Source organism: Eubalaena glacialis, chromosome 2, assembly GCF_028564815.1.
Source record: "Eubalaena glacialis isolate mEubGla1 chromosome 2, mEubGla1.1.hap2.+ XY, whole genome shotgun sequence".
NCBI classification, from domain to species: Eukaryota; Metazoa; Chordata; class Mammalia; order Artiodactyla; family Balaenidae; genus Eubalaena; species Eubalaena glacialis.
In genome coordinates, this window is record NC_083717.1 from 147,943,891 (window position 1) to 147,966,660 (window position 22,770).

The 22,770-nt window shown below is 36.0% G+C and overlaps 1 protein-coding gene across 1 annotated transcript in view; it reads right to left on the bottom strand.

Annotated features, from left to right (window-relative positions):
• FERMT2 (FERM domain containing kindlin 2) overlaps positions 1-22,770 on the bottom strand; it is a 73,089-nt gene that overhangs the window by 28,018 nt on the left and 22,301 nt on the right. Inside the window, exons 3-4 of the mRNA XM_061180846.1 lie at positions 21,283-21,516; positions 2,424-2,558 (exon numbers count right to left, since the gene is read on the bottom strand). Of these exons, the coding sequence (XP_061036829.1) occupies positions 2,424-2,558; positions 21,283-21,516 (369 nt within the window). The remainder of the gene's footprint in view (positions 1-2,423; positions 2,559-21,282; positions 21,517-22,770) is intronic.

Below are 22,770 nucleotides of genomic sequence, written 5' to 3' on the forward strand. Positions count from 1 at the left end.
TTCACATGAGGTTTAAGAACTGGTAACACTATTCTGTGCTGAGAGAGGCAAACAGTGGCTATTTGGGAAAAGGCATGCGAGAGGCCTTCTGGGGTGTTGGTATCATGCTATACGCTACATCAAGTTCTGGGTGGTTACAAGGTATATACATCTTCAAATATTCATCTGTAATTTAAAATCTGTTCATTTTACTGTATGTAACACCTCAATTTAAAACAAGAAAGAAAAGAAACCCATAGTTACTTACTCTTAAAAGATTTGGAGCTTTCCCTTGTCTTAATTCATTATCTTTTGTCTTCAAATTGTATTTTCTTAAAGCAGTATATAAAAGCTCTCACTTGCAATTCTAAGACCAATCCTGACTGATTTCAACCACTCCAAAATCATCCCATAAATATACTTTTCTATGTAGCTCTTTGTCTTAAGAATTAAATGAGTTTCCATTTAAACTAAAAAATAACTTAAAGCAGGGATTGTGTCTACTGTCAGATGCCTTCATCTATATAGTCAAGTCTAAATCAGATTTTTTACCTTATTCTAATGACAGACACATTCTTTTATTCTCTTTCACCTCCTAATCTGTAGGCTTCTACCACTACTCTTTCCCCTCATTCCCTCCTCCTCATTTTACTGGAATTAAATTTGATATTTTCTAAAATAATGATTTGTTCATTTTGTAACATATTCAGAAACCAATGACTCTACAGTGCACTAGCCTATATTCCTCAGCCTGACATTAAATACCCTCCAGTGTGATCCAGAAGTTCCTTGGAGGTCTCTCTCCCATGAATTGGCTCAAATGGTTTATTTACGCATCTTGTACTTTTCTTTTGCCAGGATGTTCTTTGTTAATATCATTCTTTCTACTAGGATTGCCTTTTCTTCCCATCAAAATCCTAGCCACTGGAATCCTAGCTAATTCACAAAGTTACCTCCCCAATCCCAAAACTGAATATACCCTGTTTGGAATTGCTTTGTCTTCTGAATTCTTATAACATTATTTTCTGCAACACTCATTTAACATTGATGTATTACCTCCTTAAATATAGTACCTGTAATTGTGCTTTTCAACGAGCCTATGAACTACTTAAGAGTAAGGATTGTCTTATTTCTTGGTATCTCCCAAATGTAATCAGTACATGAGCAGTGACATAAAAGTTACAAGGTATGTGACCTTAGACATTCCTAAACTTACTGTGCCATAATATCTTCATCCTTATATGTGAGTAATAACATAATCCACCTCAATGGGTTGTAGTGAGAATTAAATGAGTTTCCACGAGTAAAGTGTATGAAGTAGGTCTGGGCATACATAACCTCTATGTTCACTGTGTACTTTCATTACCATCATCATCACCCCAGAATTTAAAAAACCAGGAATGAACTGAATAGTAAAATTAGTTTACTTATTTGCTGCTGGGATCTATCCTAAGAAATGGATTTGTAAATGTGTGGCCAATGGAAACATGAGAAACTAATTTCCCGGGACTAAAGAACCATGTAATCTAATTAATTAGTCATCTAGCTTCTCAAAAGACACTGCCTATGTTCCTTTTGCATGGCATATGCTGAGCTGGGTCCTGGTAACAAAAAGGTAAGAAACAGTCTCTTCATGCAGGGGCTCACGATTATTAGGGGAGCACATGTAGTATAATACCAAACACAGAAAAGTCTGGTGACTTATGACAGAAGGATAACCTAATTCAGGTCGGGGAGGTAACAGAAGGAAATCTGAGAAAGCTTCTTAAAGGAGCAACACCTTAAAGGAAAAAGAGAGGCACTAAGAGACCAGCATATGCAAAGCACAGAGACAGTTTTAAGTAACCTGATAAAAACAGTAATGTCTTAACTAAATACTGGTGGTTTTCACAAAATACCCAAAAAATGGAACTAAATGCTAAAAAAAAAAAACTGTCCAATTTCCACAAAGCAAAGAACTGAGGCCAGTTAAGGTATTGTCTCCTTTTGACTCTTCCTGAGCAGAGAACCAGCTTTTCTTTTTATTGACGCAACTGCTAACACCTGACATGATGATCTGCACATAACAGACTCTGATGATGATTTCAAGATTGAGGGAAAAGATGCTGAGGGAGAGTGTTCTTTAACTTGACCACTCTCCTGACCTACACAGTCCATTTATCCCAATCTCAAAAACACAGAGGGAGACCTACTGTATAGCACAGGGAACTATACTCAATACTTTTTAATAACCTATAAGGGAAAAGAATCTGAAAAAGAATATACATATTCTTTTTCTGATTTACACACACACACGTGTATGTGTGTATAAATGAATCACTGTGCTGTACACCTGAAACTAATACTATATTGTAAATCAACTATACTTCAATTAAACATACACACACACAGAGGCATACAGTCCATGGTTCTCACACTGAGCCCATGCTTAGTCAAAGCCTCACCAGATCCAGGAGTGATAAGAGGCCCCTCTAATTCAAGTGCCTCATCTTCAGACTGGTCATCTAGCTTTTTCTTTTTTTTCTTTGTTGGATCTCTGGGTTTTTTCAACAGAGAAAGCTCTTCAGGGTGTCTGATATCTGTTAAAATAAAAAAACATTATTTTACTAGCACAACAGAAAATTTAAACACATTACACTTGGTAAATCTATTAATCCATTCAAGAAAAGAATTTGTAATTTCCTTCTGTGTATGTGTGTGTTTGTGTTTTGCCAGATACTAATGCCATGCAAAAGACTGGAGTATGACACTTTTAAAAACAATATACCAAAGCACTCTTAATTCATAACTATGCAATAAATGTAGTTACCTCAAAGTGGAAAGATAATAATCTACTAGGGTACAGAAAGAAAATATTAGAACTCTTATTTATATATTTTTAAATCCAAAACTGTAAGAAATTAAGGTTTATATTATATGGTAGCCCTCATTCATTCTGTATGCCATAAGTTAACACAAGATATGTGAAGTAAATGTAAAGAAAATATTTTCCCATCATTACCAAATCTCAAAATTTTAATCGACTCTAACTTTTCTACCTTGATATCGAATGGCTACAAGTTTTTGTGTTTATTCTATTCATTTTCATGTGCAGAACCTGATAAGAAGCAAAATGGTTACATGAAAGTAACAAAAAGAATTAAAAATGACCCAAATAAGTATAAATATTACATTACATATTATATATTATATATCATGTTTATAAATTGCAAGAATGGTTAAGAAGTCAGTTCCCCCCAAATTGAGCTAAAGAGTCAATGGAATTCTCATCAAAATTCCAGCTTTCTCTTTTGAACAAGTTGATTGTAGAATCGTTCTCATTTCCTTATAAATTTTATGAGTCAAAGCAATTTAAAATAAAGTTGGAAGACTTATACCACCTGATTTTAAGACATCATAAAACTACAGCAATTAAAACAGTACAATTACTGGCTAAATGATAAGACGTATAAATGAATGGAATAGAAGAGAGGACCCAGAAACAAACCCAGATACAGGCGGTCAATTATTTTGGACAAAGGCGTCATGGCAATTCAAGGGAAAAGGGAAATCTCTTCAATAAATAGTGCTAAACAAGAGATTCATGTATTTTTCTAAAAGAACATTAGCCCTCACCTAACACAATATGCAAAAATTAATTCTAAATGTATCATAGACCTAAAAGAAAATTTAAGTAGACAAAGATTTCTTAGATAGGACACCCATACCTCCCATAAAAAAACTGCCCTTTACTACAAGAAAACACCACCACCACCACCCTGCTCTTTGGAAGACTGTTAAGAAAACAAAAGGCAAGCTGTATATTGGGACAAAATATTCACAAAATATATTATGCATATCTGACAAAGGAGTTGTATCCAAAATACATAAAGAACCCATACAACTCAATAATAAGCAGACCAGTGGGCTAAAGATTTGGACAAGCACTTCACCAAAGAATATATAAGAATAACCAAGAAGCATATGCAAAGATGCTCAACATTTCTGGTCAGGGAAGTGCAAATTAAAACCACAACACACATATACACCCATCAGAGTGGCCAACATTAATAAAACTGATAATACCCAGTGTTGGTGAGGATGTGGAAGAACTGGAACTCTCATAACCAGCTGTTGGGAATGTGAAATGAGAATTTTTGAGAACACTTTGGCAGTTCCTTATAAAGTTAAGCATACACAACTCAGACACTCCCCTCCTAGTTATTTACTTAAGACAATGAAAAGCATATTTGTAATAGCTTTACTCACAAAAGCCAAAACTGGAAATAACCCAGCTGGATAAACAAAATGTGATCCTTTCATATCTGTGGAATACTACTCTTACAATGTAACACAACTCATCAGTAAAAAGAAACAAACTATTAATACATGCAATAACCTGAATGTATCTCAAAATCATTATCTAAGTGGAAGAAGCCAATTAGAAAAGGGTATATACTGCATGATTCCATTCACAATATTCCAGAAAATGACAACAAATCTATAGTGACAGAGCAGAGCAATGACTGTTAGGCTAGAGTTTGAGAGCTAATGGAAATGTTCTATATCCTGACTGTGGGAGTTTCAGACATGTAAACATCTGTCAAAACTCATCCAACTGTACACGTTAAATGGGTGCAGTTTATTGTACATCAATTATACCAAAATAAAGTTAATCAAAAAATAAAGAGTGTAAGGAGAGGGAGAGCAAAGAAAAAACAATAAAAGAAAAAAGCAGCAAAAAAAAGAAGCACTAGGTCGTATCTCACAGTGTTTGGTGGCACTACCCCATATGTCACAGACAACAAAATCCAAGTCGCTGCATAACTTGTAATGATGCAGACTGCTAAGTCACTGGATCAGAATTTGACAGGGGGTAGTCTGTACCTTCAGGAACCCACAGTATTCACTAGACTCAATCCAGCATTACAAATTCAGGAAGCTTTTTATCAGTAGGGGAACTCAAACTAGGATGGACCACACCTGCTGCAGAGCTGATGAGGCACAATTTGAGGCAGAAGCACACAGCCAAACTACCTGGATCTCAGCTCCACTATTTATTAGCTGTATGACTTGGGCAAGCTACTTATTAGCCTGCCAGCATCCAAGTTTCCTCAGCTGTAAAATGAGACTAATACTACCGCAGGAGGTTTTTGTGAAAATTCAATGATTAATATGGGTAAAGTTTCTTGCACAGGGCCTGACAAGTACTTTGTAAGTATTAATGGTTTTTTCCTAATTTAAAAAAATATACAATTATGGTATAAATTTGGAAATTATGAAAAAGTATAAGACATTTAAAATCTGTTCTTGAAAAATGGAATATGACTATGTGAATCAGTGATCATTTTAATAGATGTATAAAATTGTATTAATATAACATAATTTAACCATTCTTCTAATACTGTGCCCATTATAAATAATGGTTCTACAAACATCTATCCATATACGTATTTTTCCACATTTTATTTCTTTAGAAATTCATTGGAATAGAATTACTGGATCAAAGGTTATAATAATTTTAAGGCAAAAATGGAGGAAGATGGGCACCTGTGTTATTTTTTTTAAAGCTTTATTTTTAAAACAGTATGTTGGGGCTTCCCTGGTGGCGCAGTGGTTGAGAATCTGCCTGCCAATGCAGGGCACACGGGTTCGAGCCCGCGTCTGGGAAGATCCCACATGCCGCGGAGCAACTGGGCCCGTGAGCCGCAATTACTGAGCCTGCGCGTCTGGAGCCTGTGCTCCGCAGCAAGAGAGGCCGCGATGGTGAGAGGCCCGCGCACCGCGATGAGGAGTGACCCCCACTTGCCGCGGCTGGTGGGAGCCCTCGCACAGAAGCGAGGACCCAACACAGCCATAAATAAATAAATAAATAAATAATTAAAAAAAAAAAACAGTATGTTTATCTCCTTGTTTTAATTTACATGTCTTTGATTAATACTGATGTTGCACACTTCCTCATGGGTTTTTAGCCATTTATATTATTTCCTTCCTTTACTCATTTTTCTGTTAGATTTCTTCAAATCAAAGTTAAATTGCATATAAAGATTAACATGGTAGCAATCACTGCAAACCACATTGAACTTTCTTTTTAATTTTATTTTATATATATCTTGTACCATGTTTAAAAAAAATTCAAATAAATCTTTTAATAACTATATGGATTTTTTGTTTCTCTGTTGGTTATTTGATTTTTACTATTAGGAACACTCTGGTACACATCAGGTTTTTGTTTTGTTCTGTGTATTTTTTTTTATAAGTTGAGTCTTATTTTTTTAATATTAATTTATTTATTTAGGCTGTGCCGGGTCTTAGTTGTGGCACACGGGATCTTCGTTTCAGCATGAGGGATCTTTAGTTGCAGCATGCATGTGGGATCTAGTTCCCCGACCAGGGATCGAACCCGGGCCCCGTGCGTTGGGATCACAAGTCTTACTCACTGGACCACCAGGCAAGTCCCTTGTTCTGTATTTTACATGCTATTTTGGGAGGAATATTATTCTGAAACATGAAAATGGAATCAGCAGTAAAATTGTCCTGAACAAATACTTTACCAGAGAGTAGGTGAACATAACTGCTCCTTACTTATTAATAAATTAATAAATTTGGGCTAAGTACATCTTAGGTACTAAACAGCAGAAATCACATTAAAAATAAATTCTTAAATTCTGTCACTTTCTTAAAAGCTTCCAGGCATGTCTTTTTCAAGTTAAAAATAGGACAGCATATTCTTTAGCCAAACTTACAAAATTATGGGACTTCCCTGGTGGTCCAGTGGGTAAGACTCCCCGCTCCCTATGCAGGAGGCCCAGGTTCTATCCCTGATCCGGGAACTAGATCCTGCATGCATGCCACAACTAAGAAGTCTGCATGTCACAACTAAAGATCCCTCATGCTGCAACTAAGACTCAGCGCTTCATGCATGCATGAATAAATAAATAAATAAAGTTACAAAATTAAAAAATCAAAGATTTTCTTCAGTCTTGTATATTCAAGTTGAGATAGGCTGGGACCTGGGACCCTTTACCAGAGTGCTTGCACCTGGACAAATGTCTCCTCAAGCAACAGAATACACAGAAACTATAAGGGACTAAAAATAGCTGCATGTATGTGCAGTTAGGGCAATTACGAACAATAAGATACAAAAAGGCCACAAACCAACTGCCATTTTGGAGGTGTTGGGAAGCAAAACTAGGGTACTGAGCATGATCCCTACACACAGCACCAAGGGGTGGGCAGACCATCTAAGCCACCGCTCCAGCCCCGCCCACCAACCTGCCCCTACCCTCACCCCATTTAAGGATCCAGCCCGCCCTCCTCAGACAGAAAGCAAGGGAAACTGTTGCTTGTTTTTGCTCTCCTGTGCTATAGCACAAGTCCCAGTAAAGCCTTGCTGAATTCCTTGTCTGGCCTTTTATTGATTTCTATTGATTAAAGAGTCCAAGGGCACAAGTCGGTAACAAAGTTAACCCATTTATCCTCAGAAGTAACTTTTGGGGTTTGAATCAGTAGTGCTAATTGCTATGATTATGTAGATTCAGAAACTCAGAAGATATTTAAATAAGTATGTCTTTTGAGCCATATTTATCTAATTAACAGAACTGAATCATCATTTCCTAGACTACTTTTAAAAGAAACAAGACTTAACATGCTAAGAGACCTAATGATTTACGGGTTGTACTTTCAATTCTCAATGTACCCTCAGCTTTGCTATCACTGCCATGTTGGGAGAAAATAAAGGCTTTAGAAAATTCCTAGCTTCTGAATAATCACTTGTCCCCACTGCTTCGGTATTAAGTGTGGGCAGGGTGGTAATCTCTCTCTCCACCCATTCATTTCCCCAAAGTAAATCATAAACTGGTACAGGGTGAAAAATCTAAAAAGTATGTAAGGACATAAAACTAATCACGCCTGAGAGATATGACACGCTTCTATCACAATTTACCATTAACAAGTTTAGCGGAAGAGGGGAAAGCAAGCATGTATAATTGGAAAAAGCCTCCTAAAGGTTTCTGGTATGTCGTTTCTGCTTGAGAAACACTGCACTACATGATTCATCCTTTGAGATTTTTGTTCCTAGGTCATTTCCTGTCAGCTCACAAGCCAACTATTATTAGAAAAATCAGTATTGTTAACTAGCTTTTTGGTCAGTCATAGGCAGATGAAGCAGCTCCTAACTTGTATGTGCCCATGAGAATTTCCTGTGATGTAAAAATAATTATATTAAAAATATATGCTTAGGCCACACCCCCAGATAATACTGTTAGTGACTCAGGGGTTCCAACAGCTTGTTTTATGAAAGTTCTAGTGATGGATGTTAACTAAACTTACTGTGGTGATCATGTCACAATATATACAAATACTGAATCATTATTTTGTACACCTGAAACTAATATAATGTTATATGTCAATCACATCTCTATTTTAAAGAAAGCTCTACCGGTAATTTTGATTCCAACTTTTCCTTGAGAACTAGGAGCTTAGGGAAAGGGGAGGAGGGAGAAGAACGACATCTTATTTCTCTAATGACAGGTAGTTCTATATTGGAGCAAGGTAGCCGTTGGCTACACATGAAGTCTGTGAATAAGTGGTTTTCATTTCATTACAACAATAACAGAAAAAGTGAGGTAAATCCATATAAAATACTACTTCATTGATACAGGAATTTAGGACTTCTTATTTACTGTGTCTTATATCAAGAAGAAATTAAACTAGTGAATTTAGGAATCTGAATCACATGTATAAGACTGGATTTGGTGAAGAGCATAAGTAATTAAACAAGGTTTATACTAAAATAAAATACACCTAGAGGACTATGAGTTATAAAAACTTTAAAATAGGCACACCAAAATACAATGCTATCTTTCCTTTATGCTAAATTATAGTTCAATAATAAAGATATACTAGCATTATGAGTCACTACACAAAGCAATAATCCAGGATCTATTTATAACAAAAGGATAAACTACATAGCAATAAAATTTAACATTCAAAATCAATATAATGTTACCAAGTAGAATACAAATCTAGTGGAAGACAGACTACATAAATTATCTATATAATTATGTAATTATATATAGTACACATATGTATCTCCAAAACTATGGGGCTGAGGAAGTGGGAAACTAAGGAGCAGAGAAGGGTCCTCAGGTAAAATAATAATCATTTTAGTTTAAAAATAAAATTTTCTGGAGTGTTTCCAGTTAAACATGTATGTTGAGTTTGTGCATTTACTTTCACTCCTTTCCAAAAATCATACCAAAATGTAAAGAAATAAAACATGAACCTAAAAGGACAAAAATAATAGGAGAAAACATCAGATAAGCAACATCAGAAGAATGCTGAGACAAAAGCCAGATGGGAAAGAAGCAAATGACTTAGCAAAGTGGACAAATAGAAAATCAAGGTGTTTGCAGGAAGTACCAATGGGAAACACACTGACTCACTGTGCCAAACATCAAGCATGATCATGTACTGAAAACAGAGAGACAAGAAAAATGAATCCTGCCCCACATCGGATTACACCTACCCCTTTGATACGCACCCTTTAGAATTCCTTAGAGGAAAATCTGAAAAGCCCTAGGGAAAAGATCTTTTAGATACTGACATTTGAAAAAGTGTGCTCAATGTCTAAATACCCTGCAAAAGGGTGACAAGCTGAACCCCGTTCAACTAGAGTTTCCTATTAGGTATATGTATGAATGGACAATTAAAATGGACAATCAATGACTGACAGACCTTATAGAAAGGACTCTGTGATAGGCAGAATTCTAGAGATATCTCCTTAAAATTCCTGTCCCTGGTTATACAATCATACGCTAATCTAGGGACTGCTGTGAAGAGACTTTGCAAATGGAATTTAGGTTACTGATCAACTGATTTTAGGGAGATTATCCTGAATTCTCTCAGTGGGTCCAATGCAATCACAGGAAGCCTGCCTAACAGGAGAGAAAGGCAGAAGAGGGAAGCAGAGGAGAGATAAGAGAGAAGAGGTCATATAGATTTGAGGAGTAAGAAGAGCTGGACTTGCTGTTGCTGGCTTTGACAAAGGAAGAGACCACAAGTCAAGGAATTCAGGAGGCCTGTGGAAGCTAACAGACAAGCCAAGGGGAGTGTCAGTCCTATAGCCACAGGGAACCCAATTCTACCATGCAAAATTCTTTCTCAGGGCCTTCAGGAAGGAACAGAGCCCTGCTGACACCTTAATTTTGGCCTTATAACATTCTAAGCAGAGGATCCAGCTGAGCCATGCTGTGCCCAGACTTTCCACACAGAAACTGTGAGATAATAAATGTGTGTTTTAGGGTGCTAAGTGTATGGCAGCAATGGAAAACTCACAGACCTTCCAATGTGAAAGAGAGCAAATGAAATGAAAAAGAACAACTTAGGGAAACAGAAATAATGCAAAGAACAGAATAGAATAAAACAAAAACCTCTTAATTACAAATCTCAGAAAGATAAGACAATGGCATCCGTGAGAGATGAACAGGATGTTAAAAAATAACCAGACGGACTTCCTTGGTGGCGCAGTGGTTAAGAATCCACCTGCCAATTCAGGGAACACGGGTTCAAGCCCTGGTCCGGGAGGATTCCACATGCCACGAAGCAACTAAGCCTGTGTGCCACAACTACTGAGCCTGCGCTCTAGAGCCTGTGCTCCACAACAAGAGAAGCCACCACAGTGAGAAGCCCACATACTGCAACGAAGAGTAGCCCCCGCTCACCGCAACTAAAGCCCGCACACGCAGCAACAAAGACCCAATGCAGCCAAAAATAAAAAAAATAAAAATAAAAAAAATTTTTTTTAAATTAAAAATAAAATAACAGAGATAAGAAGGGGCTCTTGGATATTAACAAGGGGGAGGAAGGGTCCTTTCCATTTTTAAAAAGAACTATTTTGTTAAGGTTTAACTTATATAAAGTCTACAACTCTTAAATGTATTCATGAATACCTGGGTAACAAAGATCCAGATAGAAATATAAAACACTGAAAAATAAAATTTGAGAGCCACAATAAAAAAGCAACAGACAAAATATAAAGTCAGGTAAGAGGATCAATCCAAGAACAATATCGGACTAATTACTAGTAACAAAAAGAAGAAAAAAAAAACACGGGAGGAATTAGGGCACATTACTATGAAATTTCAAAATGGCAGGGAAAAAAATCCTAAAACATTCCAGAGACAAAAAGCAGTCTACAAAGAAAGGATGAAAATAAAAATTAAGAACACTATCAGGACTATAAATAGCAATACTGGAAGCTAAAACAACTGAACAATGAATTCCCAATTCTGAGGGCAATTAATTTTCAACCCAACAATTCCTATCAAAGGACAAAATAAAGACATTTTCAAATATAACATCTCAAAAATTTACATCCCATCCACCTTTGATGACGGAGGATATAGTCCATCAAAATAAAAGAGCAAATCAACACTGAGGAAAATGCAAGGATCAAGTATGAGAGAGAAGACACTTTCCTTGGACAATGGTGGAGGGAAGTTCTGGGGCTATGACTGTACAACTTGCCCTAGAAGCCATCTACTCCAGATTGGAGCAGGAGGATGGAGGGACTTCACAGTGTGTTTAGGAAGAAAAAAAAGGAGGGAGGGAGGAGATTATTATCAGATAATGTATTTGATCATGAAAATTATAGAGAATCTAGAATGTAGAAGAATCAACAGAGCAGTTTGAAAACTAAGTAAATGATAAACAAAAAGGCATATAAGATAGAAAAGGTAAAAGTATACACTTTGGTTCAGCAAGTAAAAATATTTACCTTGTTAAAATAATGCAAACTGATACTGATTTAATAAAAAATTATAATAGTTATAATAAAGTGAGAAAGAAAAAGTTGAGAAAAAAGAAGTGAACAGATATCTAAAATGGATAAATCAAGAAATAACAGCATAAGCACATTATTTAAATTATGGAACTAAACGAAACAGTAAAAAAGTAGAAAGTGGTAGGGAATGTGCTTGGGGTTGGGGAGAAATAGGACAGAAAAGTCCTTTTATGTTATATGCTTTTTTAGCTTTAACTCTGTATCTATGGCTTTGATTAAAAGAAGAATTTCAAAATCTTTCTGCTTATTGTGTAAAGAATAAATTGGAAGGAACAAGGATGGATAAAGCAGACCACTTAGGGGCTGCTGGACCAGTCCAGAAGAGAGATGGTGGTGGTGTGGCCTATGAGAGCAGTAAGGATGGTAGAGATGGAAAGATGTGAAAAGATTCAAGACATATCTTGGAGGCAAAATTAACACTTCTGGGTGATGGATGAGATGTGTATAAGGAAGAGAGTGGTGCTAAGGATCACTCCCAAGTTTCTGACGTATATCCGGGGATGGTGCTTTTACTGCTATGGAGACTTCTGAGGGGCAGAGTGGGAAGGGCGGAACACAGAGATTTGGAAAGGAATACCATGAGCTCAGTTTTGAACATGTTCAGTTTGAAATTTCTGTGAAAGAAATGGTTTTGTTATTACAAATAATGCTTCAATGAGCAAATGATGGCTTTCTAAAAAAGGTACATGGCTAGAAGAAAATCAAGGATGAGTTAAGAATGGTCTCAACTAAGACGGAGTAACAAGAATTTGATTTACCCTCCTGCTTTATTTAAACAATAAGAAAGAAAAAGAAACTTTTTCAGATATTAGACAACAAGGAGCACAGGAGAGAAGAGAAAAAAAACAGAATGAGCTCTTTGACTGTACCAGCTTACTGCCTAGAAGTAGTTCGGGGTGGAGAGGGGGCAAACAGAGTCAGGTCTTGCTGAGTTGAGAGATCTGAGATGGAATCCAGGGAGGCCAAGATGGCTAAAATTTGTGGGTCAGAGTACCAGAGAGAAGAGAGCTCCACAGGGAGATCTGGAGATCTGTAGTTATCCGCTGGGATCTGGGTGAATACTGATCTGTGCATTTGTGAGGGGGAAGTCTTCCTAATACACAGGATACTGAGAAGAATCCCCAGAAGGAGATTAGCCCTGGACTAATGGTGGCTCTGGACCTGCCCTAACAGACCTTAAAAGCAAATGTCAGGGCTTCCCTGGTGGCGCAGTGGTTGAGAATCTGCCTGCCAATGCAGGGGACACGGGTTCGAGCCCTGGTCTGGGAAGATCCCACATGCCGCGGAGCGACTAGGCCCATGAGCCACAGCTACTGAGCCTGCGCGTCTGGAGCCTGTGCTCCGCAACAAGAGAGGCCGCGACAGTGAGAGGCCCGCGCACCGCGATGAAGAGTGGCCCCCGCTTGCCACAACTAGAGGAAGCCCTCGCACAGAAACGAAGACCCAACACAGCCAAAAATAAATAAATAAATTTAAAAAATTTAAAAAAAAAACTTAAAAAAAAAAGCAAGTGTCAAAAGGATCCAACTGATTCCAAATAATTTGACTGAAAAATTTGACAGAAAAAAAGCCAATGCTTTTTTAAATTAATTAATTAATTAATTAATTTATTTATGGCTGTGTTGGGTCTTCGTTGCTGTGTGCGGGCTTTCTCTAGTTGTGGCGAGCGGGGGCTACTCTTCGCTGCAATGCGCGGGCTTCTCACTGCGGTGGCTTCTCTTGTTGTGAAGCACAGGCTCTAGGCACGCGGGCTTCAGTAGTTGTGGCAAGTGGGCTCAGTAGTTGTGGCTAGCGGGCTCTAGAGCGCAGGCCCAGTAGTTGTGGCGCACGGGCTTAGCTGCTCCGTGGCATGTGGGTCCTTCCCAGACCAGGGCTCAAACCCGTGTCCCCTGCATTGGCAGGTGGATTCTTAACCACTGCGCCACCAGGAAAGTCCCAGCCAACGCTACTTTAAGGAATACAAAAAGAAATCCAGCCACCAACAATGAAAAATTAACAGACTCTAGCACTCAATCAGAAATTACCAGACATAAAAGAAGCGACCCATTACCAGGAGTAAAAAGGGGGCAAAAGTAGCAGAAGCAGAAATAACTAATGATAGAATAACTAATGATAGAATCAGTAATAACTAATCAGTAATAACTAATGATAGAATCAGTAATCAAAGATATTAAAATATCTAAGTACACTCCATATGTTTAAGGAGAGAAAAGCATAAAAATAAGGAAGAAAAAAATTAAAGATTTATGTATTTTTTAAAAGGCCAAAATCAAACTTCTAGTGATGAAAAATACATCTGAAATGAACACTGGATGGGATTAACAGCAGATCAGCAGAAGACCAATGAACTTGAAGACAACAATGGACACTATCCAAGATGAAACATAGAGAATAAAGACCGAAAAAAGGAAGAGAGCATCAGTGACCTATGGAAGAATAACAGTTGCTCTAACATATATGAAACAAGCCCAACAAAGGATAGGTGTGGGAAGGGACACCAAAAATTATTTGAAGACCTAGTGGTTGAGAATTACACAAATCTGACGAAAACCGTAAACCCACAAATCTAAGAAACACCAGGACCCTAGAACAGAATAAACCTAAAGAAAACTATGCCAGGACACATCAGAATTAAATGCTGAAAACCAGGATAAAGATAAATTCTTAAAAGGTTAACAGAGAAAACATTCAGAGGGGAACAAATAGAAGAGCCGTAACGGACTTTTCTGAAATTATGCAAACCAGAAGACAAGAGAAAATTACTGAAAAGAGGAAAAATCTAGAATTCTTCACATAGCTGCAATATCTTTCAAAGATTTTTGTAGACAAAAGGTAAAAAAAAAAAATTATCACCAGCAGACCTGCACTATAAAAAGGTCATATGAAGTTCCTCAGATAGAAGAAAAAGGATATCACATGGAAAGTATTCTTACAAAGAACAGTGAAAAATGATAAATGCGTGGGCAATTATAAAAGACCATTTTTCTTATTTTTTAATATTTAAAAAGACAATTATTGTTTTAGGGGAAAATAACGTTGAGTTTTAGCATATTTGAAAGTAACACATATGACAATAGCACAAAGAACAGGAAAGGGGAAATGGAACTATACTGTTTTAAGATTATTATACTATGTATGAAATGGTATACTATTTGAGCACAGAATGTGAATAAAGTTAAAGTCATACACTGTAACCCCAGAACAACCACTAAAAAGACAAAAGTGGTAATAGCTAGTAAGTCACAGGTGACAATAAACATAACTGTAACAAACAAATCCCCCTCAACTTAAAAGAAAAGAGGGAAAAGAAAAAAAATAGAACACACAGAAACCTTAAAATAAATACCATATAAAAAACAAATACCAAGGTGGCAGATTTAAACTCAGCGACACTGATAATCACATTAAAAGTAAATGGTCTATCAACTGTGTTGCATGCCAATTTGATAGTATCATTATAAAGCAATATTACACTTAGAAACCTAATTGTTTTCCCATAATCACTGAGTTCTCTGATATCTTTTTTCCAGCTTCCTAGCATTTCCTCTCTGAAGTATTTAAATTAACTGTCCTGGATGAAGTTTCCTTTAAAAGGCAATGTCTATAAAGTCCTATGGCTTCAACATATTCAATTTTGTTTTGAAAGGTAATAAAAATAGTGAATTTCTATTCCTACATCTAAACCACTGGAAAAAAATAAAATAAATAATCTAATGGAAGCAACCTAAATGTCCATTGACAGATGAATGGATAAAGAAGATGTGGGGTGTGTGAGTGTACATGTGTGTATGTAATGGAATATTACTCAGCCATAAAAAAAGAATGAAATGATGCCATTAGCAGTAACAGATGGACCTAGAGATTACCATAGGAAATGAAGTCAGACAGAGAAAGATAAATATCATATGATATCATTTATATGGGGAATCTAAAAAAATGATACAAATGAACTTTCCATTTACTCTTAACAAGGCTCGTCATTTGTAAAGCCTGCATGTCAGAACCCACCTTACATAAAAGAACTTAGCATGCTTTGCCAGCAGTGTTTCCTTCAAAAAGGAAACGAAAATGTAACTAAAAACCTCATTTAATCATTACACAGAAGCATCTTCTTAAGAGTTATGTTATAAAAAAAATCAAGATAATTTTTACCAAATAAAAAACTTAGACAGCAGTCTGCCAAAACTCACACAAGAAACAGACAATCTGAATGAGTCTATATCTATTAAAGAAATTGAATCAATAATTAATAACCTTCCAAAACAGAAAGCACTAGAGCCAGACAGGTTCACTGGTGAATTCTACCAAACATTTTTTCTAGTTTTACTGAGGTATAACTGACATAACAACACTGTGTAAGTTTAAGGTGCACAGCATAATGACTTGACTTACATAGTATTACCAAGTAAGTTTAGTTAACATCCATTATCTCATACAGATACCCAAAAAAAGTTTATTTTCCTTATGTTAAGAACTCTTATGATCTAGTCTCTTAACAACTTCCAAATAAACCATACAGTAGTGTTAACTCTAGTCATTGTGCTATATACCACATCCCCAGTACTTACTTATCTTGTAACTGGAAGTTTGTACCTTTTGACTACCTTAATGCAATTCCTCCCCTTAGGTTGTTTCCATGTCTTGGCTATTATAAATAATGCTGCTATAAACATGGGGGTGCAGCTATCTCTTCGATACAGTGCTTTCATTTCTTTTGGATATATTCCCAGAAGTAGAACTGCTGGATCATATGGTAGTTCTACTTTTAGTTTTTTGAGGAACCTCCATACAGTTTTCCATAGTGGCTACATCAATTTACAATCCCACCAACAGTGCACAAGGGTTCCCTTTTCTCTACATCCTTGCCAGCATTTATCACTTGTCTTTTTGATAACCATTCTAACAAGTGTGAGATATATCTCATTGTGGTTTCAATTTTTATTTCCCTAATGATTAGTGATGTTGAGCACATTTCCATGTACCTGTTGACCATGTGTATAACTTGTTTGGAAAAATGTCCATTCAGGTCCTTTGCCCATTTTTAAAATTGGATTATTTGGGGGGTTTTTTGCTATTAAGCTATATGAGCTCTTCATATATTTTGGGTATTAACTCATCAGATATATGGATTGCAGATAATTTTTCCCATTCCACAGGCTGTTTTTCATTTTGTTGGTCATTTCTTTGGCCATGCATAAATTTTTTTGTTTGATGTAATTCTACTTGTTTATTTTTGCTTGTGCTTTAGGTGTTATATCCAAAAAGTCATTGCCAAAACCCATGTCAAGGAGCTCTTTTCTTGACATTTGAGGAAGAAATTAAACTAATTCTCTATAATCTCTTTCAGAAGATAGAAGCAGAGGAAATACTTCCTAATTCATTCTATGAAGCCAGCATTACTCTAATACTAAAATCAAACAAAGACATTGCAAGAAAAGAAAACTATAGACCAATATCTCTAATGAACATAAATGCAAAAATCTTTAATAAACTATCAGCAAATCAAATCCAACAATGTATAAATAGAATTATACACCATGACCAAGTGGGATTTATGCCAAGTATGCAAGGCTGGTTCAACATCCCAAAATCAGTACAACCCATCACATCAAAAGGCTGAAGAGGAAAAATCACATGACCATATCAATAGACGTTAAAAAAAAAAAAAAGCATGACAAAATCAACACTTATTCATGATAAAACACAGTAAACTAAAATAGAGGGGAACACTTCCTCAACTTTTTTTTTTTTGGCTGTGCTGTGTGGCTTGTATGATCTCCCTGGTGGTCTAGTGGTTAGGATTCAGCACTTTCACTGCTTCAGTCTGAGTTCAATCCGTGGTTGGGGAACACTTCCTCAACTTGATAAAGAGTATCTACAAAAAACCTTCAGCTAACAACGTACGTAATGATGAGAAACTAGAAGCTTTCCCACTAAAATCAGGAACAAGGCAAGGATGTCCTCTCATATCACTGCTTTTCAATATTGTACTGGAAGCCCTAGCTTATGCAATAAGACAAGAAAAGGAAATAAAAGGTGTATAGATTGGGAAGGAAGAAATCTGTCTTTGTTCACAGATAACATGATCATCTCTACAGAAAATCTAAAAGAACTGACAAAAACTCCTGAAACAAATAAACAATTATAGCAAGGTAAAGGACACAAGGTTAATATACAAAAGTAAATTGCTTTCCAGCAGTGAGCATGTGGAATTTGAAATGTAAAACACAATACTATTTACATTAGCACCAAAAAATAAAATACTTTATAAATATGACAAAATATGCACAGGATCTATATAAGGAGAACTACAAAACTGTGATGAAAGAAATCAAAGAAAGAAATAAGGGGAGAGATATTCCATGTTCATGGTCAGGAAGACTTGATCTGTCAAGATGTCAGTTCTTCTCAGCTTGATCTATAGATTCAATGCAATCCCAATCAAAATCTCAGCAAGTTATTTTATGGATACTGACAAACTAATTCTAAAGTTTATATGGAAAGGCAAAAGACCCAGGATACCCAACACAATATTGAAGGAGAAGAGCAAATTTGGAGGATTGATGCTACCTGACTTCAATTCTTATTGTAAAAAGCTACAGTAATCAAGACAAGGTGGTATTGGCAAAAGAACAGCAAACAGATCAATGGAAAAGAATATAGAGCCCAGCAAGAGACCTACATAAATATAGTCAACTGGTCTTTGACAAAGCAGCAAAGGCAACACAATGGAGAAAAGATAATTTTTCAATAAACAGTGCATAACAACTGGACATCCACATGCAAAAAAAATGAATCTAGACCCAGACCACACACCACACACAAAAATGAACTCAAAATGGATCACAGACCTAAATGTAAACTGTAAAAGCCTTAAAAGATAACATAGAAAAAAATCTAGATGACCTTGGGTTTGGTGATGACTTTTTAGATATGATAACAAAGGCATGATCCATGAAAGAAATAACTGATAAGCCAGACTTTATAAAAATTAAAAACTTCTGCTCTGTGAAAGAAACTGCCAAAGATAATGAAAAGATAAGCCACTGACTGGGATAAAATATTTGCAAGACATATCTGATAAAGGACTGTTACCCAAAATATACAAAGAACTATTAAAACTCAACAGTAAAAAACCAAAAAACTTGACTGAAAAATAGGCCACAGACTTCAACAGATACCTCACCAAAGAAGATGTACAGATGGCAAATGAGCGTATGAAAAGATGTTCCACATCATATGTCATCACGGAAATGCAAAATTAAAACAATGATACACCACTATACATCTATAAGAATGGCCACAATCCAGAACACTGACAACACCAAATGCTGGTGAGAATTCAAAAGCAACAGGAATTCTCATTCACTGCTGAATGTGAATGCAAAATGGTATAGCTACTTTGGAAGACAATTTAGCGGTTTCCTACAAAACTAAGCATATTCTTACCATATGATCCAACAATCATACTCCTTAGCATTTACCCAAAGGAGTAAAAAACACATGTTCACAAAAAAAAACCTGTACATGAATGTTTACAGCAGCTTATTTATAATTGCAAAACTTGGAAATAACTAAGATATCTGTCAGTAGGTGTGGAAAATAAACTGTGGCACATCCAGACAATGGGATATTATTCAGCGCTTAAAAAAATGAGTTACCAAGCTATAAAAAGACATGAAGGAAACTTAAGTGTACATTACTAAGCAAAAGACACCAATCTGAAAAGCTACATATTGTATGATTCCAACTGTATGACATTCTGTAAAAGGCAAAACTATGGAGACAGTAAACAGATTAACAATTGCCAAGGGTTGGTAGGAGAGGGATGAAAAGGTAGAGTACAGATTTTCAGGGCAGTGAAACCATTCTGTATGATATTATAATGATGGATATGTCATTATACATTTGTCCAAAGCCGTAGACTGTACAACACCAAGAGTAAACGCTAATGTAAACCATGTAGTCTGGATGATAATGATGTATCAATGAAGGTTTATCATTACAACAAATGTCCCAGTCTGGTGTGAGGTCTTGATAGTGGGGAGGTTTTATGTGCGGGAATGAGGGTAAATGGGAACACTCTGTACTTTCTGCTTAATTTTGCTGTGAACCTAAAACTGCTGTAAAAAAAAGTTTATTAAAAAAACTGATAAATGATATAAACAGGCAATTCAAAAAAGAAACTGAAATGGCCAGTAAAGACATAAAAACATAGTTAGCTTTATAAACTAAAATGAAACACTGTATTTTTTCACTCAGAGAAGCAAACACTAAAAACTGACAACATTCAAGTGTTAGTGACAACTTGAGGCAATGGGTTTTCACACATTGACGGTTGTAATGTAAACTGGTATAACCACTTGGGAGAGCAATTTGACGGTATCTGAAATGAATTACGTGTACACTTAAAACACAGCAATTCTACTTTCTACTTCTACACAAACACAAAAGAGAAATTCCTCCACACTCGTGCAAAATGGCATTAAGAAGATACCTGCACAGCAACTACAGTAACATTTTGTTTTTGGATATATACACTCACAGATGTGGATACATGTATGTATGTTTACATATTTTCAAAAGTACTGGAAAGATACATACTAACCTTATGACGGTAGTTGCTTTGTGAAGGGAGATGAGAGGAGAATATTAATCAAGAAATTTACCTATATTATTTTGACTTAAAAAATAGTTTAGCAAAATGATAAAATATCAGCTACTAATTCTAGATAATAGGATTTAGGTAAATGTTACATAATTCTTTGTATTTTTCTGTATTTTAATTTGTGTCTTAGAAATTCCATTAAACATAAAAAAACCTTGTAATTTGAGTCATTAGAACAAAACAGTAACGTCCTGTATCTCCCCAAATCTATGGTACAATGGAATTATGTACTAATGATAATGACAATGGTTCACATTTTCTCTGATGGTTGAATATTTCCTGTCATATGACAGAACTGGGTCAGCCAAAAGTAATCTACATCTCATTTCAGAAAACATAAACAGAACTGCTACAAGAGTGTTCAAATTGTAGACTGGTTCAGGACGATATCACTCATGGTCATTTCCTTAGGAGCTGTGTCAGGCCTTCAATGAAGGAACACAATCTGCCTGAATCACTAAGATCAAATATTGACTTACGTTGAAGGAAATACTACAAAAGCTACATCACTCTGAAGATAATTGCCTGTTCTCTTCTCCTTCCCATAAAAATAAAGTCATCAGAATGAAGTATTAAATAATAATATATATTTCTAATAAGGAAATACTAGACACCTCCTGTTCTACCTTAACTCAACATTTCTTTACCTTAAAGTAATATAAAAACTTTAAAGAATAAAGTAATAATTTCACAAATACACAAACACAGATAGCTTACCCCAATCCCTACTCCTTGAGATAAACTCAATGTCAGTCATCAGTAATATACATATCATGCAACTCATAATTTCATGAATTTATCTAATACTTACTAAAAGTCTTACAGATGTCAGAAACAGCTTTGAAGACTCTGTCAGAGAAATTCACTTTCACCTTCACATACTTCATGTTGGGAAGTTGCAGGCGGAGCAGCTTGTGCTGGGGGGTGAACTGAAGCTTAGCATCTGCCTGAACGCCATACTTATCCAAGGTCCAATGTGTCTTGAGGAGCCAAGTTCTCTTCTTTTCCCACCACAGAGCATGGTCAGACCAATCTTTTTTTACATCTATTAAACAAACAAACAAAACACTTCTAAAAATCAGCAAGATTACCTTGAGAGAAATCATAAGCAGAAAACTAAATAACTGGGTATTTAATATGATCAACTAATTAAATACTAAGTGCCTGTTTTGTGATAGGTACAAAAAAATACTAAATAGCTGAGAAAACATTCTGCCCTTGAAAGCTAGTACAGAAGGGAGCTGAGGCAGAATACACAGGGTAACTAGTAATGCTTAAGGTGGACACACCAATGACGAGGAGAGTAAGTACTCTCTGTAGGCATTCCAAGAACAAAGGGAACCCTGGGGACTAGAATCAGAAGGGTTAATGATGAGGTGGAGCTGGTGGATTCTGAGCCCAGCCTCGAGGGACGGACAATATTCTGATGATAAAATAGGTGAGAAGGCTGAGGTATATGAGGCTGCAGAGGCATGCTGAGGTTAATGAGTGGTGAAAAGTAGTAAGATGGAACCAAAGTGAACAAAACCCAATATCTTAGGTAAAGAAGAGACTGGAAAAGAAAACATCCACGAGTAACACTTAATAACTTATTAAGAGAAAACAAAAACAAAAAAACTACATTCCCAACCACACACCAAAATACATTCCAAGAAAAGTAACTTATAAGTCACACTGTCCAACTTTTTTTCCCCAATATATTTCAGTACAAGAGAAAACATTAGTATCTGTTATACTCTTTAACATCCTTATGCAATTAAATTAAATGAAAATAAATTTATACCAAACAAAGAGTATAATTTACACAAGATTTGGCTACCCCCAGATACAGCAGATCATAACAATAAACTTGCAAATGAAAGCCAACTTTAGCTAGTTCTTAAAGTAGCAATAAAAGTAAAGCCTTTTTGGATCAATTATATGATAAACTAAGAACCAAAAAAGGGGGACAGGATATTAAAAAAAAAAAAAAACAGTATTAGCCAAACAAAGCTTTCCAGGGGAAGAAAATAAAAATGAAAAATATTATCATGATTCTGATACAAAGTTCATTTTAATACAGTTTTAAAAAGAATTGGTCAATTTTAAGAAGATAAATTTAAAAGTACACACTAACCTGTAATGTTTTTTTAGCACCTGTCTACCAGAAAGCTTCAGAGTAAAAAGTCAAACTACCACATTGATTATGAGCCTAGAAACACTTTCTATAATGGTGAAATTTACTTGATATAATTAACTTCTCCTCATTATGGAAGAAACACATCACAGGTGGGAAAAAGACTTTCAATTCCCCCAGACA